Below are 18859 nucleotides of genomic sequence, written 5' to 3'. Positions count from 1 at the left end.
CTGGTAGCTTCCAAAAGCATAATTCAAATTTCACTCAAAATTTAATTTTTAGCTTTAAGTAATAATGTTCTCTAGTGGTTTATAAAGCCATAGTGCAGGTAAGGTAAAGTTGGCTTGATTTCTCAAAGTGGTAAGAATTGCAAATACAGCTACCAAGTCTACAGTTTCCAAAAATTCTGATGAATAATCATTCTGTAAATGAAAGGCTGGCTTTCACCATTTAAACACATAACATTCTCCTGAAGTTGGTTTTACACCTGTCATGCAGTTTGAGCCATGGCTAATGACCATGTAATGCTATGACGATCTCTTACATGTTCTATTTACATTTTAAATGGGAATGTGGCAGCAGAAGTAGGAATGAAAGGAGCCCACAAAAATGACCATGTGCCTCAATGCTGTAGAAAACTATGATGTATTTAGAGCAGTATGTGGGTTGAACAAGTACACAGTTGTCAAAAGTCAGAGACCCAAGAGAATGGTTAATTTAAATGTGGAAGACAAACTAAACTCACAGTCATATTTAGAAGGCGCTTTTCTTTTCAGCTTTGGTGCTGACTTCAAAAAAGAATCTGAACCACCAGGGAGATGCATACTTACTGGTAAAAACTAAGTGGACATGGGAGGTTTTATTCCAAAGATACAACCTCCTCACCTAATTAGGCTTGAGGACCCAATTATCAAGTGTGCTTCAGTGGTGAGTTTTTAAAATACCCTTTGGTGAAGTCTCATGAGCTCAGTGGAAACAGTTAAGGTTTGAGTAAAGGAACATGCTGTAAACAGCCCTGCAGGTGAGCAGACTGGGTTGCAGCCCCTTCCACAGCTGCTCAGCACCATCCCAGTCAGCACCTGCCAGGGAAAGGTCTGGGGGGCTGGGACATGTTTTTGGAGCCTTCTCTTTTTCATATTACACAGTGCACTGGCTTGCCTTACAATCTAAAGGTTCACATATAGGGGATTGTGTTCTACACCACTTCCTGAAATTTTGTGCAAAAGAACTAATGAATACTAACTACTTCAGCAGGAACCATTTTTGACTTCTACCATAAATTGCCCAGCATTAGAAAAATTAAAATGCCTTTTCTGAACGTCTGTGCTCACCCATCCAGCTGGAAAAGCAATCCTTCCACTCAAATTACAGCTCCGGACTAGGATTTAGTCTACGTTTAGGAAGAGAGAGCCCTTCCAGCCTGATTGGAAAAGGCCTAGGTTAGTTAATGTCTGTAACATAAAGGGGTGGTGAATAGAATGGGATGCATAGTCTGCCTTGAAAAGCAGCCATTTGATGAATAATCACAAAGATTCTGGACATTACAGTAAAATTTCAGAACTTGCTGGTAAGTTAATTTGCTTTCACACACAAGAGATACGAAATGCTTTTAAAAAGTCTGATACCAATCCTCTACACTGTACAGACTTGTCTGCCACTTGACATGACAAGGAGTCCTTCCCTTAATCTTCAATCCCATGCAAACCATAATTGGGTACAAGGCACCAAATGTTATGAATTGTATAAAATTAGTTCACAAAGCTTTATTGGCAAGTAAAACAAACTCCATTTCTTCCTCCTTTGCCTGCCTACCCACATCCCACCCCCACCCTCCCCCCATTACCAAGTTTTCATTCTGCACTACTGTCAACCTCAGGCTTACACTGGGGCCTGGCTAGGGGCCATGCTCCACTGCCAGTCAATCAACACATTAGTTCTTGCACTTGGATGGCACTGTAAGCACAGCTAAATAGGGAACTCACACAATCATTACTCTAGAAGCCTTGCTAGTAAAAAGAAAAATAAACTCTGATATTGAGTCCATAGGACACATTAAACTTCTACAGTTTCCAATTTTATTCATGACATTTTAAGAGACATCTGGAAATTCTTTATAATGTGGCACTGCCCACCCTCAGCCTGAGGGGCTGGATCAAAGCTGGCAAGAGCTCTGCCTACCATTTAATAAGAGCTTCTGTTCCTGGCTATTAAGGGCTTTCCTAATGTTTTTCACACTAGCATGGATGCTCATCTCAGAGCCAACCACAAGTATGAGGGTTAAGCTAGTTTGAGGTAAAACACCCTTTTTGAGAGCCAGGGTGCATTCATCTTGGCTGGCTAGAGTAGAAAGTAAACACACCAGCCAACTATGAAGGGTTCCTGGAGTAGGACCTAACTAATCTGGGAGAGAAAGAGGCCCACAAGCTTCAGTGACGAGATCTGGGCTTTGATTTGGCAGCATCTAGTCAGCTTCTATCTGGTTCTTACTTTCTTCTTAGAATGTTTCAATTTAAAGTAAGATGCAACTAAGGAACGTGTACTTGGAATGTATATAAATTAAAGGCAAGGGGAATTTCCCTCAAAACAGCCATTGGCTTATGCAGTAGGGAATTGTAATAAAATCTCCGTTAAGTACTAAATCCTCAAGAGCATTCAGTGCCGCTACCTCTGGTTCCTGAGGTGTCTGGGACTGCAGGGGCACCTTCGTGAGTGTGCTACTCAGGGAGGGCGCTAGCACTGGCTTCTCTTCCAACTCACTTTGAATGATTTCATTAATTTGATCCATGGATGCTCAGCTAAGTTAAGCATTTATCTTACAAAGTCTGCTTAATAATCCTTATAATGTTTGGTATAAAACTATTTTTAAAAATTAAATTTGAAGATATTCTAATTTTCCATTAATGTCCATTTTTCTTAAGGGTTTCACCCAGACAGCTGGAGGGATGAAGTAGATGCTCTATTAGTTCTCCCCTTGTAAGTTCTCTTTTTTCTAGAATAATAAATACAGCACTCACTGAAAGATGAGGCACACTCCCCCCCCCCCCGCCCCCACCTTCACCTTTTCTTTTTTACTCTCCTTATTTTTTTGTTTTTAATTCACGGGCTTTTCTATTGCCACAAAAAAGTCATCACCAACATAAAATGCCAACATAAAAATGTGGATCTAGAGAATAGAGCCTCACATCAGAGCCTCTGGCAGCATGGGCAACAGCTGTGACACTTTAAAACAGTGTCCAGGAGACGGTGAGCCCGGGCCACACTTGTATAAAGAAGCCTGCAGTAGACAATATAAACCAAACAGCATAAAAAATGCCATACACTATCGCTTCCAAATAAAAGCTAAATATTACAGAAACCTCACAGTGTTGGAAAAAGCAAGTTTAATTTAAAATATAGTCACTCCCCCACTCCTGTCAGGGTAAGCCATTTTCTGTCTGAATTTCCTCCAGGTCTCAGTGCTGTGTGGCAGTCCTGTGGAGAGTTCATCTCAAAAGAGGTTAACAGCAAATGCTGCAGCAGCTCTCCTCAGGAAATGTGGCTCAACAACATCACTAAAGCTACGTTCCTCATTTTTCAGCCTCTTTAGCCGCTCTTTTCCCAACTTCCCACCCCTCCCCAAACTCCCTTCCACATCTACTCCCTTCAAGTGACAACTGTATTTCTACCTGAATTGAAATATAATATGGTAAGCTCAGTCAAAAGATGAGCATTCAAAGTGATGGGCTGAGGCAGGCTGCCACAACCCCACAATGAGTTATGGTCTGCATTACACCGCAAGTCTAAGAGAAGGATTGAAAGGGGTTGAGTAGGGCAATTCCATGGAGGAGAGTTTCTATCTGGGTAGTTTCATCCCACTTAGAAAACTGACCCAGTTTACAAAGAAAGGTACATTTTATAGCCTTGAGTAAAGAACAGGGCACTCTTGCTTTTTTCTCTGATGGCCTGAGTGTGGGTGGATAAAGAAACAGCAGGAATTATCAGATTTGGGAGGAAATAGGCCAGGGCCATCAGCAAGAAACTGGTGGGGCATATTCCTAAACAACTTCCAGGCTCCAGGAAAGCAAAAATTCTAAATCTTGCATAAATAAGAAAGTTCAGCTCTCCAGGAGCAGAAAAAAGCTGTAACATGCAGAACCAAGGTGAGAAGGGTGATAGAGCATTCAGATAAGCGTTGGACCACCCACTATCCTGGCCCACCCGCCCCACCTTCAAGCCTCAGACAACTGACCTAATGACCATTTAAGGCAAATCATGTGCTTGCCGTAGACCTGACCTAGGAACGTACTAAAGAATTGGGTAGTCAGCAGTGCCCTTAGGTTCAGCATGCACAAAGTATATGTCCCCATATGAACTGTTCCTCCTTTAGAACAAAGGGATGTTTGTGCCAGTCTCAGAAGATTTGGAGTGATTAAGTAACAGTAGTAGCCAAGGAGAGTTATGACATGTGAAAAAACTCCCATTTTGCATGGGGAACTTTGCTCCATGCATCTCACTCCCCTCTTCAACCCTATCCTCTGGAAAAGGAAGTCTGCAAGTTTTCAACTCTTGAGGGTTACTTCCTTTGTAGGAATAAATCCTTAGCCTTTATCAACCACCTTGGAACCACCTTTAACCAGCAAGTTGCCAATCCAGGGTCCCTCCTCACATGCTCTGTCCTGAGCTGCTCAAATCAGGAGGGTTCTGCTACCGCTGCAAAGAAGTCCTGATTAGTAGGTGACTCATATAAATGGAAAGAAAACACGGCTGCACACCTGGCTGGATGTTATCAATTTACCCCCTCCCCCACTCAGATCCCTCCAGGTTTAGAAGCAACTAATGAAAGAACCTTCATAGAAGTTACTCCATTTGATTTGTTTTATCAAAGGAGGGAATTTTCAAATTCATTCAAAAGTAAGTCACAAATTTTATGATAGGATATGAGTCACCTGGTACCTTCTGTTCTAGACCCACCAAGGCAAACCTAGTAATCTGTTACTGCAGTAAACCTTATTTCCTATACCAGGAAACATGTACAGACACAATAGTTTAAAAGCAAGCCAGTTCTTGACAATTGTCTCCCATTCATGGGTAGGTCCGTGGTCTGCCCTCATTGCTGTGGCTAGGTTGCACCTGAGCTTGAAGTTGGGTTTCTGAGATTCTTGCATTGCCCTGAACTGTTCTTTGAGTGTAAAAAAGGATGTAGGCTTGAGTTTTGCACACTTCCTCGACACTGCACACATTCAGCTTTGAGTCATTGCAGTGAACCCAAAAACCTAGGAAACCAGAGAAAAGAAAGAAAATGACTGCCCAACATATATTTCCAATCAGCAAGCAAAACCAGAAGATGATGAAAGGACGGAGGAGTTCTGAATAGAGCCAACCCTTGCTTATAAGTGTGGGGGAGAGACAAGTAAATGAAACTAAGAGACTTCCCTGTCTGGCTCTACCCCCACCACGATACTGCTTACCAGACCCACTGACTTGGAATTTTTGTCTTGTTTTACTTGGGCTTTTTTAGTGCCCATTAGAGCCTTCTATGACTGGCAGCTGAGAAATGGGAAGAGGCAGAGGAAGAGGGAAAATGTAAACAGAGGGATGTGATAAGGAAAATTTAGAAGGAATAAAGTTATTTATCCATAGGCTCACCCTGGCTGTCCCAAGGGCTGAGTTCAAGATCTGCACTCCACTGAAAACACACCTGCAGCAGACCTGCCTCAGTGCAGCAGCTAGGAGGCTCTGCTCTAGGGGATCGTGCTGTGGGGATGGGGTGGGGTATATGTGGAGGGGGCAGTAAAAGGGGTGGGTGTATCCCCACACATTCCATGGTAAAGGAGGTAGCAGGACTTAGTGCTCAGGCTCAGTAATATCCTTAGCTTTATTATGAGCTGAGGCGAGTGAGCTTCATCGAATGTCTCCATGAGGTCCATGGTCTCACTGTTTCTACATAACCAAGAAAGAAACTGAGGTGCGCAGCAGAGTCAGTAATAACAATATAATCTCTAGCACTGAGCATTATGTGATAGGCACCATGTGTCGTTCCCTCTTAGAACAATCTTATATTGTTATTTAGTGATATATCCCAAATTGGAATCCAACATTCATAATTTTAATGAAATTTTCCATGGATTTTAATGTAATTTTCCCCTATAGCTAACCCGTGGGATTGAAATAAAAGGAAAGTAATGAAATGTGGACAAACCAACCCTTTTCCGTGTCCCCCACCCCACAGAGTAAAGCGCACGCACCTCCCTCTGTGTTGTAGCAATAGGCTGTGTAGTGTCCTGAGCCAAACCCTTTCCCGTGATGCATGACCACTGCGGAGAGATCATAGGCAAAGGTCTCTTTGTCAAGAGAGGAGAGCATGTCCCTGCAGCAGTAAGGTTCCATGGTTAATACCTGGTCAAAGACGACATGGACCCCAATCTTCTCTCGATGATTACGGCCAGACCACCTAGACATGGATATAAACTTATACTAGTAAAAAAATGGCATATGTGATCATAGTTATAGGTAAAACAGGGAGCTGAGAAAACTTAACCTTCTGGCTTTGAATTTTGCATCAGTGAAACAATGGCCATCAATGTTGATATATATTTCCTATGACTGTTAACCATGATGAACTCTGAAACTAGAAATCCCTGAACAAGCAATTCAGGCAACAATCATTTTGTAGTTTATTGGTTCCCCGCCTTCTTTCCACAGATTACATCATACTTTATCCTGAAGATGACTTTATGTAAGCCTCAAAGGAACATCCCAAACTTGAAGAACATCTCAAGCACAGACACAGGAGCCGGCTAGCCAACTAAAAAGGGTATGGGAGTGGAAGCCCAGTCTACTGGACCCAAAGGGGCAGGAAGCATTTACTCTCCATAAAAAGCACAAGGTCTCCAGGGAACAGGCCTCTTCCCACCAACAAATACAACATCTCCCTCAACCAAAGCTTTTGCACCAAAGCGTTTCCCACCGTTCACAGAGCAAGCTCACCTGAATCTTTTAAGGTGCAGTCGGAGAACCTGAGGTAGTCTGTAGATCATTAACTGCTTTCTAGCTTCACTCAGAACAAGGGGTTTTGGATTGGATTTTCGTCGTTTGCCTATATGGTTTGGGAAAGTATAAGATAGATTGTGAGGTGTCTCATTCTTTCCCAACTGTTGCAGAGACAATGATTTGCATTCTCCTTATTTCTGAGTGTTTGAACCTCAGTTTGATGTGGCGCAACAATGTGACCCTTGGTAAGATTGCCATTTTTCAGTGCCACACATCTGCGTGGTGTGGCCATGGTAGCTCTGGCCGAGATGAAAGGAATGACTGTTGCGACAGTCTTGGGATAGCTGTTTAAAGAAGGCTGATGGGGGGGCCTCCCCGGCGGCGCGGCAGTTGAGCGCTGGGTTGCGAAGCTGCCCGCAGCCTCTGCAGCGCCGGTTGGATCCCAAGCCGCCAGGCGAGGGTCCCACATGGCGCACAGATCTCTCTGCCGTGCCCGCTGCTCCCCTCAGCAGTGTACTTCGTCACTCTGTTCTACTCTCCCCTCTGGCTCTGGTGAATTCTCTCACCCTCCCACGCCTCTGACTGTACCCAGTGCTTGTATAAATAAATAAATAAATCATTAAAAAAATAAATTAAAGAAGGCTGATGGTTTGTCCTTTCCATTGTTTGCAACATCTAGAACTCATAGACCATGAGGTAGCCTAAGGATGGAAGCTTTGAACTAGGATAGTAGAGGAGAATAGCGAGGAATTAGGCTCCCTCATTGCCAAGCAGCCACAATGACAGCCCTGACTATCATTCAGACAGCTTTTACATAGCTGGGGAAAAATTATGTTTAAGTCACTGAAGTTTGAGTTGACTTCTAAGAAACCAAACCTAATCCTGACATATCTAATCTACTCAGTTTCTGCCATCAGCAACTTCCAAAACTGGTATGCGTTTAGGATGACATCATAGATTTATTAATGGAATATAGTGGAAGATCACTGTGACAATACACACATACAGTGGCTGCATGTTAGGATTCTATGCCTTTATGTATCTACAGGCTTATAACTGAAATTATGATGTATCAATTTTATATTAAAAAGCATTTGTTTTCATCAGATAGACACAATTTTATTTTCAGCTCATAGCTAGTTGTACACTATTGGTCAAGTTATTCAAAACTTTGAACCTCAGTTTCCTCTCCAGTAAAATGGGGAAGGATACATATATTTCAGGTAAGACCAGGCTAAAGGAGAGAGTATTTAAACAGATTTTTTTTACAGCATGATTTGCTTGTGGCAGATATAAATATTTAGAAAAGCCTCTTTGCTGGTTTTATATTTTATGTACCTAATTTTTGAAACACATTTCTTGAATAAAAGCATACTACTAGACATTCAGGGCAATGCAGACAGGTTGGTCAAATACACCTAGTCCAAAACAGAATCAGTGCTGAGACTCCAATTTTGTTTGTAAAGCTACTGAATTGTGGAGGAAATGCATTTCTAAATTACAGCATATAAACAATGGAATGAAGTTCTCTTAATTCCCATCAGAAGCATTCTCTCTATAACCACTTAGTGATGACTGCTCTGCTATAGTAACAATTAAATCAATGAATGGATGAGAATATAAAATTAGTGGTCCACTGTGGTGCCTGCTGATTGGCATCACAAGCTATTGATATCATGGTCTCAGTGTCTGAAGAACTTGGAATCTAATTCCAAGTCCTGCCTGTACCACTTGTGAAAGGTAGCAAATCACTGCCAGATGATGTATCATGGTGAGTTCTGTGACAACAGGATGTGGAGCTGCTGCTTCTCATAATAGGTTGTGGCAAACTGAGGGTGCCATAGAAGCTTTTACTGTGGCTGGCAGTCATGATAGGTGGGGGCATGAACAGAAAGGGAATTCAAAGAGGGGCCTGCCTTAATTTTACATTCCCATTTACCAGCAGATTTTTTATTGCAGCTCTGCTTGGGAACTGGTAGTGACTGCCACACTCAGCAGAGGGAGTATGTGAGCTAAGATGAAGACAATATAGAATCCGGCTTTGTTTCCCTAAAATGAAATTCACAAAGAAAAAGAAATTACTGATTCAATTGAGATTGATCAGTTCTGTCTCCGTTTGATTAAGCTGGTCACACAGAGAGGTAGAAGACTGATTGTTTTGAAATTTCACAAGCATAGAATGCATCTGGTCCCTTTTCCATAGATTCCCTTCACTGTTGCTATTTGAACTTGCCTGGAGAAATCCTGATAAATTGGCACATCTGGCAACCAGAAAATCCTTTCTTAGAAAAATAAATACAAGTATTTTTTTGCCCAGTCTATCATGTGCACAAATGATGAAGTTAAAGGTGATAACATCCTTCTATTTTTATAGATTAAAAGCTTTATGAATCACTATTTTAAAGACAAACATATACTGCTGTAATGTAATAATTTAAGTCACCACCTTTATATCTTAATATAGAACAGAACAGGCAGGTCTACCGTTAGCAAGTACAGCATTTCAAAAAAATTTTAAAGTGGCAACATGATATCAAGTATGACTTTTAACAATTTATTAAACCCCCATATGCAAGTATATTAAGAAGGGTTAATGTGCCAAGACAGAGGGGGCCTGCATAGATGCCCACATAACCACATGGACAGAGTTTCACTTCAAAATTAAAGCCAAATAGGAATATTCCTATGACCTTCTCTGAAATGCAAGCTTTCCAGGCATGTGAAGAAACAAACAAATGCAGAAAGTATCCATGGAGGCTGCCTTGGAGGCCCTTGGAAGCTGCCTTGGAGGCCCTTACCTTGCAACTTGCTCTCTTTGTCTCATTGTGTCAATCTTTAGCATCACATTAACAGACTTTAAATATACAAAGTACAAAAACACACTTTCTGATACCATGCTCCTTAAACAGGCTATGCCATCTGCATTTAGATTAAGGAAGAACTGTCTGTCAGTCTCTATATTCATGAATGTAAGCAGGATCTCCGCAGCACTCTGAAGCTAAAAAATCACATTCTTAAGACTCCCTATTTCAAAACACATACTTTCAAATGTTTCCCAACATAACAACTAATGTCAATCACAGCTGGAGTCAAGGGAGACTCCATGGTTGCAGTAACTCCTTGGTTTTGTTTTGCTTTTGAATATGTAATGATCATATGCTTATTTTCATAAGATGGGGGAAAAATCTTTAAGAGAGACTTTAGAACTACTCGATATTATCAGTGCTACTTTTGACTAAAGGAGCAAAAGAAATACTTTACTCTATATTCCAATTGTACCCCCCACACCTCCCTCCCACCCCCAGCACTCACTGTTACACTGGTCACATGCGTAGATTCTCCCTTCCAGGGCCTCCGTCTCTGTGAACTTGGCCAGCATCTCGGTGAGCAGGCACTCTGTCTGATTCAAAGGGACAAACCCCTTTTCTATGCAATGATAGCGTTCAGGGAATTCCAGGGACAGATCCCAAAAGGGCTCAATAGTATTGGATTTGTAATTGCATGATACACATGTGACCTAGAATGCAAAGATTGATTTACAGGTTATATAACTTCCATGCTTCCCACATACATCCACTCACTTTACATACTTAAGTGGACCAAATTAAGTGTATAATTTTCACCAAAAATTAACTATAATAATAAATATAACTAATAAAGAAAATTACAGCCTATCACTTCTAGCAAATATTTCTAACTATGTTATGCAAGCTGGAACTAGAAACATACAGTGGAGATTATTCCCTACCCCTTTCTCTCCTTTCCACAGCATGGCCCACCCTTCGGTGCTGCAGTAGTACAGACTGCAAGTAATTGTGAAGTTGATCATTCAAGGAATCTGGCTGAGCTGGAGAATTTGCAGATCCATCTGCTTCTCCTAACCTCACTCCTTCCTCTTCCAGACTGCTCCTTCCATCCAGTCCAACTTGCCTCTCTTTTGGCCCTTGTTTTTTGCACCTCCCCTACACTTGTAACTGCACAGCCTCAAAGTACAGTCAAGTGTTTCTTGGTGACGTCGTAGTCAATGACTGCATAGACAAAGGAGGTCCCAACAGGCTCGACCATGTAGTCTATGCACGTAAAAGACTATGTCATCTAGGTTTGTCTAATTATACTCTTTGATATTCAATATATTACAAAGTCACCTTATGATGTGGTTCTCAGAATCTAGCCCTGTGGGGAAGGGACACATGGCTGTACCATGCTATTAGGCCTTCTCTCCCTCTATAACCTTCCCAGATGTTCATTTCTTCCTGTGGAATCTCAGTAAGTAGAGGAAGTGCCTATAAATACTCCCCTTTCAGTTCTACAAAGCAAATCTTTCTCTTTCTGTCCCACTCATCATTCTTTTAAAATCCTAAGTACCAAGACACAAAACTTCAGTAGCATAATGCAGAGGCTTTTTATCTGAATCTCACAAGTTGTGATCTGGATCTCACTTTTTCTGTTAACCCTAGAAATTCTTTTTCTGCATTGTCTCACAAAGGTTATCTATAAACCCTTGCTTATGTCCCTCCCTACAAGGCTAAAGATTCAGGAAATGAAAAGTAATAGGGAATAAGGGAGGCCTGCTAGGCCTTTGGCATCATCCTGGGCATTGAGGCCCCCTTCCTTCCATGGGTACAAAGAATGCCTAGGAAGAAAAAAAATGCTCTTTCAAACTACTGTGGAACCAAGATTATAGGCAAAGCGTTTAAGTTCCTAAGACTGATCAAAGGATGGCATGCCAACAACGGGTGCTTAGTTGTAATGTGAATATTGTATCATCCATATCATCATAAAGTTAAGGGTGTTCACTGACAATGAAGCGATACGGCAAGTAAAACAAAAAAATCTGCCCAGAAAGAAACAGGAGTGAAGGTCACTAACAAAGCCATCACACCATACAGTGCAACAGAATGTACAGTGGCCACTCTCAGATATGCAAACTTATAGTAAATGGTGGCTTCTCTAGTTAGTCCAATTTGGGGGCGGTGGCATCCACAGGAAGCCAAACCTTAACAATACAAGCCTCCCTCAATATGATGATGGGCAGAGTGGGGGTTAGGGTGGGTACACACCTACCTGACTCAGTAACTGCCCATGAAATATGGTATTCACCACCTTTAAGACCTGTTTGGTGAGCTTTCTCTGGGAGAAGGGGATGAGGATGCGGCGGGTGGTACCCTCAGACTCGAGTTCCTGCTGCACTTTGTGCAACAGTTCGCAGAGAAATTCCTGTGCGTCCTGCTGGTCGTAGCCACGGAAGGCGGGGATCAGACTCCACACGGAGTGAAGCATGGCAAAGGGTGATACCAGGGCCCACTTCCCGGACCACATGACTCGAAAGAGGGTGTGCAGCTCGTGACAGAGGGAAATGTGCTTCGAGCTTGGCTCCTTGTTCTGGATGAGTTCTAGGCTCCTGCTGATGGACGTGCCCCCGTTCAAGCAGAGGCCCTCCCGCCCGCAGGACCCACCCCTGTCGCTCCTGGCCGACAGCTCGGTGGCAGAGCTGCTGGCGGGCCTGCCGGCAAGCGGGGCCTTCCCGTTGGTGGCTTTGGAAAACAGTTGTTCCGTCTGGGAAGGGTCAAGGTTCAGAAAACACTCTCGGAACTTCTGGAGATGGCTGAGCACCTGGAGGATGGAGTTCATGTAGCAGGTGTTGCCCAGGTTGCGCAGGCCCGTGACGCCCGGGGCCACGGCGGGCGCGCGCCTCTGCTTGAGGCGGGCCCCAGCGGGCCCGGGCGGCGAGGCGGGGCGCGGGGCCGCGCTGCGGGGCGCGTGGAGCAGCAAGCGCGCACTCTTGCGCGGAGGGGCGCTGGCCAGCTCCTCCAGCAGCCGCCGCTTCACCTCGCGCCGCCGCTGCCGTGCCTCCTCCTTCTTGCGCTGCAGCGCCTCCTCCTGCCGCCGCTGCGCCAGCTTAGCCTGGCCCCGGGAGCTCTTCTCGAACCAGAGCCTCAGCGTCTTGGCCAGTAGGCGCTGGCGCCGGTACCACAGCGCCGTGAGCATCTGCGGCTGTCCCTGAGGAGCGCGTCGTGGCGGGACCGTGTCCTCGCCCGATGCCATGGACCGCAGCGTCCGCCCCCGCCTCACCAGCGGGTTCTGCTTGTGGCCCCTGACAGCCAGGAGGGAGCTTCTCAGCAGCTTCAGGTCTCCCTCGGGGTTATCATTGAGCACGTAGTCTTTGCACAGGTAACAGAACACGTAGAGATCCCGGACCTCCATGGCGAGCGGGTGTCCAGTCTCTTCAAAGTGTTTAAGGGCGTGATCTTCAATGTAGCGGCCGCAGGCCACGTGGGAGCACTTGAGACAAGCCCACACCGACTCGGTGGTTGAGCACTCCCTGCAGCACCACTTCTGAGGGTTCAGGATGGAGTGGTCCTGGGCGAGCCGCAACCGCCCTACATGTTTGCATCTATCCATGTCTTATAGAAGTCTCCACTCTTTCAACCTGGCATGACAGAGCCCCCCCAAAGAGAGAAGAGAAAACTTTCAGTAAAATATTTTCTCAGAAAAAGGTTTGCAACGGGCATTTTCAACTGAATATGCATCAATTTTCAATTCAAAATTGGTTCATTTGGAAGGAAGTTAAAACAGAAAAGCAAATTTGGCATACAGACTTTGGTATAGAGAATTATGGAAGAGCAGTTAAATTCCTTTAAAAAAAATGAAGAATCATAAAATACTGTATGGGGACCTTCATAACAATTTAAAACTTTACATTTCCTCAGCCTTAAATAGTAGTTAATTTTTATGTGAGGCTGATTTGTGTTTCTTAGGAAATGTCACTACCCTTATTCCACGTTGCACCTAACTGGTCATGAGGGTGGGGGTGGGGGCAGGGAAACATATATTCTAACCCACCTCTGAACTGATGATGCCCTGAAAGTGAAAGCCTCTGTATATGATACTGATCAAGTTCCTGGTTGTGTGCAGAAAGGAACAGGGGGAAAGAAAGAGGAACAAAAATGGTATTACAAATACTAGCAGAAGAGGGCCTCCCTGGTGGCTCAGTGGTTGAGCACTGGGTTGTGAAGCTCTCTGCAGTGCCGGTTCGATCCCCGGCCACCAGGCGAGGGTCCCACATGGCACACAGACCTCTCCTGTAGCCCGCTGCTCCCCTCAGCAGTGTACTTCGTCAGTATGCCTGTTCTACTCTCCCCTCTGGCTCTGGTGAATTCTCTCACCCTCCCCCGCCTTTGACTGTACTCAGTGCTTGTATAAATAAATAAATAAATCTAAAAAAACAAACAAAAAACAAATCCTAGTAGAAGAAATGAAGACCCTCAAACCAAAAGGCAATCTAAGATTGCTTTCAATGTATTGCAAAGCATAGATAACAGGATAGCAGAGATCAAAGGTAAGAAAGAGAAATCCTCTGCTGTACAAAGTATCATTTTTATTTTCTTAAGTCCAAAGAACCTGGGCTTCGATCTAAATAATTGTTGATGTGTCTGTTATGGCCTGAATGTTTGTGTACCAAATTCATATGCTAAATTTTATCTCCCAAGAAAGAAGGTGGGAGATGATTACATCATGAATGGGATGAGATGAGCCCTCATGAGTGGGCTAAGTGCCTTCTTTATGAAAGAGCTTCTTCACTCCTCCATCGTAAGAGGACACAGCAAAAAGTTGGAAAGCCATTTGGCTACCAACCAGAAAGCCCACCAGATATGGAGTCTGGTGCCATCATCTTGAACTTCCAGTCTCCAGAACTGTGAGAAATAAATGTTTGTTGCTTACAAGTCAACTAGTCCATGGCATTTTTGTTACAGCATCCCTGAGGAACAAAGACACTGTCTTTTCAAAAAGAACACACATTTTGTAGAAAGGGTAGGAAAACTTTTACCTTCTTTACTGAAAGAATTCAAATTGGGTATACATGAGGCTTACATCCAATTACTAGGGACACAAAAGAAAGTAATGAAAGAATGAAGGGGGGGTGGTGGAAAACAGAAGACAGGCAATTCCCAAGTTTCTATTAAATTAGTACTTTCCAAAATGCAATCCCTGAACCACCTGCCAGCATCAGAATTCACTCTTCTATTTACTACAGTTACAGATTTCCTGGTCACAACTCTAAATGCAATGAAAAAGAATCTGGGAGAGGTTCTAAAATCTGCATTTTAAACAAGCCCTACAGAAGAGTCACTTGTATATTAAAATCTTAGAACCAGTGTATTAATCCAGTAAATAAGACAGGGATGAAGAATTCATCATAGAAGTCAAAGAAAGAACTTTATTTATAAAATTCTTCCACTTAAACCAACATTATACAATCAAATCTTCTGCAGTGATGGAAATATTCCTTGTCTGTCAAATAATGTATTAACAAGCAGCTATGGACCTCCCTGGTGGCGCAGCGGTTGAGCACTGGGTTGCGAAGCTGCCCACAGCCTCTGCAGCGCCGGTTCGATCCCCGGCCACCAGCGAGTGTCCCACATGGCAGGCAGACCTCTCCTGCCACAGGGGTTAAAGTCTCAGTGCTAACAAGCTATCTCCAGCCACTGTGGCCTGAGTTTGATCCCTAGCCAGGGAGCTACCCACAGGGCATGGCAGACCTCTCCTGTCTCACTCCCTGCTCCCTTCAGCAGTGCATTTCAGTAGATTCACCTGTTCTGCTCCCCACTCTATCTCTGATGAATCCTCTTACACCCCCACACCTCTCGCCTACACCTTAGTTCTCATATGCATAAATAAAAAAATAAATCTTATTTAAAAAAAGAGATTTCAAAGATTAATAACTAGACTTGGTTTGTTTGCACAGCCATATATCTAAACTTAACTGAGTCACAAAATTAAGAAAAAAAAATAGGCAAAAAGATATCCAGGGAATTAGTCTCAGGTAAAAGACAAATGTAAGGGGAAATTTTTTTTTCCTGGAACATAAATTTAAGTTTAGAAAAGCTTTTTCAATAACCTGAAGACTGTTAGGGGTCAAATTTCATGAAAAATAATCAAATCCTTTCTCACAATTGAAAGTTCCACATGTGGGACCTCCCTGGTGGCGCAAGGGGTTAAGTGCAGCACTGTGAAGCTATCCACAGCCTCTGCAGCAGGAGTTCAATCCTCTGCCAGCCAGCAAACAACCCACATGGTGCAGCAGACCTCTCCTGCCTCGCCTGCTGCTCCCCTCAGCAGTGTACTTTGGTCGATGTGCCTGTTCTGCTTACCCATTCTGTCTCTGGTGAATCCTCTCACTCCCCCTCCCCCACACCTCTGGCCTGTACCCTGGTTCTTGTATGCATAAATAAATAAATATTTTTAAAAAAAGAAAAAAAAGTTCCACATGAACCTAAGGATCAAAATATCATGTTCTGAAATATATGAAATGTTATTTGGACTGCAAATGTGAAAACAAAAGAGAACTCTATGAGAAAAGTTACCTATTAAGGAAGTGGTCATATTTACTTCAAAACAGCTAAGGCTTCTTTTTCCCAGATATATGTAGGCAATAATCCACACCATGAGACTCCCCCTCCTTTTTGAAACACTTTCTTCAGTTGCCTTGCAGCACACCAGGCTCCTGATTCCTCTTCTAGCTCAGTCGGTGGGTCCTTCTAAGTCTTTGCTGGCTCCTCCCCTTATCTTCTACTTCTTAATGCTGGCATACCCCAGGCTCAGTCTTTCCCCATCTGTTTCTAGCTACACTAAATGAGCTCATCCAGTGCCATGGCTATTCATGAATGACTCCCAAATTAATTTTTCCAGTTCCAATTTGTACCTTGAAAAATAGACTTGAATATCCAATGGCCTAATCAGCATCTTCACCTAATGTGAAAAAAACCAAACCCTTCTGATTCCACACTCTTCTACCAAATCTGTTCCTTCTCTACTACACCTCATCTCTGCATCCCAGAATTTACCCTGTTGCTCAAAAACCTAGGGGTCACCCTTTATTCCTCTCTTTCCCTCACCTTTCACCCACACTATTAGCAATCTTCCCACCTTCTCTATCTTTAAAACAGAGCCTGAACGCACATACATAACCACCTCCCTAGTATCTATCACAGTGTAGTCTAAGACTCTTGCCTAGAACACTAATAACCTAACTGTTCTCCTCTCTCACTCTTCACTCTTGTCTGTCTAAACTTCACACTGCAGCTCCATGCAGGTAAGCCAAATTATGTCATTCCTCCATCCCTAACCCTTCCAATGGATTCCCATTACATATCCATACCAAATAAGACCTTTATGAACTATTCTTTTCCTTCCTCCCTATTTCATTTCTTACATTCTTTTCCCTTAAGCACTGTGTTGAAAGCTTATAGGCCTCTCTGCTATTGCTCAAACTTGCTGAGTACGTTAATTTTTAAAGCCTTTTCACATGCCTTTACCTCTGCCCAAAATGCTCTTACCCTAAATATTTAAATGGCTCATATATTTATGTCAGTAGGGCCTCTGTATATGTCATTTCCTCACACAGGCCTTCCTTATCTACTTTATCTAAATGTAGCAACCCTCTCATTCTGCCCCCAATCCTTCCTTCTTCTTTATAGTACCTGATACTATAAACTTGCTTACACTTTTATTGTCTGTATTCTCCAATGCAATGTAGTAAATTCCACAAAAGCAGGTACTCTGTAGTGGTCACAGCTGTACAACCAGCACACAGAATACCTGGTACATAGTGTGCTCAATAAATATGCATTTGATAAATAAATGGGATTTCTATTCTGAGTACCACCTAGTTATATAGGTTAGGGTTCTGTTTTGCTTTAAAAGGAAAAAGAAAACACACACAAGAATGTGCCCTTAAGAATAAAAATAGGGCCTCCCTGGTGGTGCAAGGGGTTAAGATACAACCTATGAAGCTATCCACAGCCACTGCAGCATGAGTTTGATCCCCGGCCAGCCAGGGAGCAACCCACATGGTGCAGTAGACCTCTCCTGTCTCGCCTGCTGTTCCCCTCAGCAGTGTATTTCAGTCAGTCTGCCTGTTCTGTTCCCCACTCTGTCTCTGGTGAATCCTTTCACCCCTCTCCAACACCTCTAGCCTGTACCCCAGTTCATGTATGTATAAATAAATAAATCTTAAAAAAATAAATTAAGCTTGATTTCTCTCACAAGATATGAATTTTATTAAAAGGGGGAAGTTACTCAGTAATACTGAAGCAAAATTTAGAGGGAAATCTCAGCAAGATAGTCTAGCTATTATTAAAAAACCTTTTTTAAGCTTCAGAATTGTCCCTGAAAGAAAAGTTGTAGTAACTTTATTTGGACCTGAACAGTTAAAAATCACACACACACACACGCACACAATTTCATTAAATCAAACTGATATAAATGGGAATGTTTTGATTATTCCACAATCCTCTCCCCTTCATTCTCTCATCAAATTGTACTAGTGAAGGTCCCAAGGAGATACCAACACTCACAACCAGCTTAGAGTTAGAAATGCATCTGTTAATTTGGTGCTGATGCTGTTGTTCAGTAAGAAAAATGGCAATATCCTCGGAGATTTTGTGGAGGCAGCAGACCATTCTGAATGAGTGTGCTGATAGCTTAAGTGCTGCTGTATGTTACCTGCTCTCGCGCATCAATGAAGCTTAGATTCCACACAAATGAGGACACAGTATCTTTAACTATCAGCTTTGCTTTTTTTTTCCTTTCCTTCAAAAAATTCAGATTTCTGAAAAGCCTTCCTCTTATATAACTCAACCTGGCAAATCTCCATTTTGGCCAATAGGAGCCTTGATGTGTCTTCAGGAATTTAATTGCTTCTGAGATGTTATCACATGAAACAGAGTACAGCTAGAAATCCTACGGTGAATATTTCTGTGAACAGGGATACAGTAACACAATACCCAGGACATTGATGCCTTATGAAACTGACTCCTGTGCTAGGAAAAAAATACGCTAGAACAACCAAAAGCCAAAATAGGAAAACACTGAAAAATTTTTTTCATTCCCCACACTCTCCACAGAGAGCTGTCAAGTGGAAAGGGCACTCTAGAAATTCTTCTGATTTCATTTTCTGATCTATAAATCTGCTGATCACGCACATCCTTCCCTGCACAGTCCTTTTCCCATTACAAATCTTCGTGGCAACTCACTAACCTGCCATATGGCAGAATAAATCCACTCAGGAAAGCACAGGGCTGCTCTGCACTTTACCACACTGATTCTAGCTAAGGCAGA

General features: G+C 43.0%; 1 protein-coding gene across 1 annotated transcript; it reads right to left on the bottom strand.

Moving 5' to 3' along the window:
- Positions 1 to 4831: 4831 nt before the first annotated feature.
- Positions 4832 to 13141, bottom strand: USP49 (ubiquitin specific peptidase 49; the record flags this gene model as incomplete). Its single annotated transcript, XM_084228232.1, has 5 exons — positions 4832 to 5022; positions 5995 to 6200; positions 6737 to 6845; positions 10052 to 10256; positions 11804 to 13141. The coding sequence occupies 5 exons, from the start codon at positions 13139 to 13141 to the stop codon at positions 4832 to 4834; spliced, it is 2049 nt and encodes a 682-aa protein (XP_084084358.1).
- Between the last annotated feature and the right edge of the window lie 5718 nt (positions 13142 to 18859).

The sequence above is a fragment of the Talpa europaea genome (assembly GCF_964194135.1).
Source record: "Talpa europaea genome assembly, chromosome: 2".
In the NCBI taxonomy this organism is placed as follows: Eukaryota; Metazoa; Chordata; class Mammalia; order Eulipotyphla; family Talpidae; genus Talpa; species Talpa europaea.
This window is presented reverse-complemented; position numbering and strand designations above follow the sequence as displayed.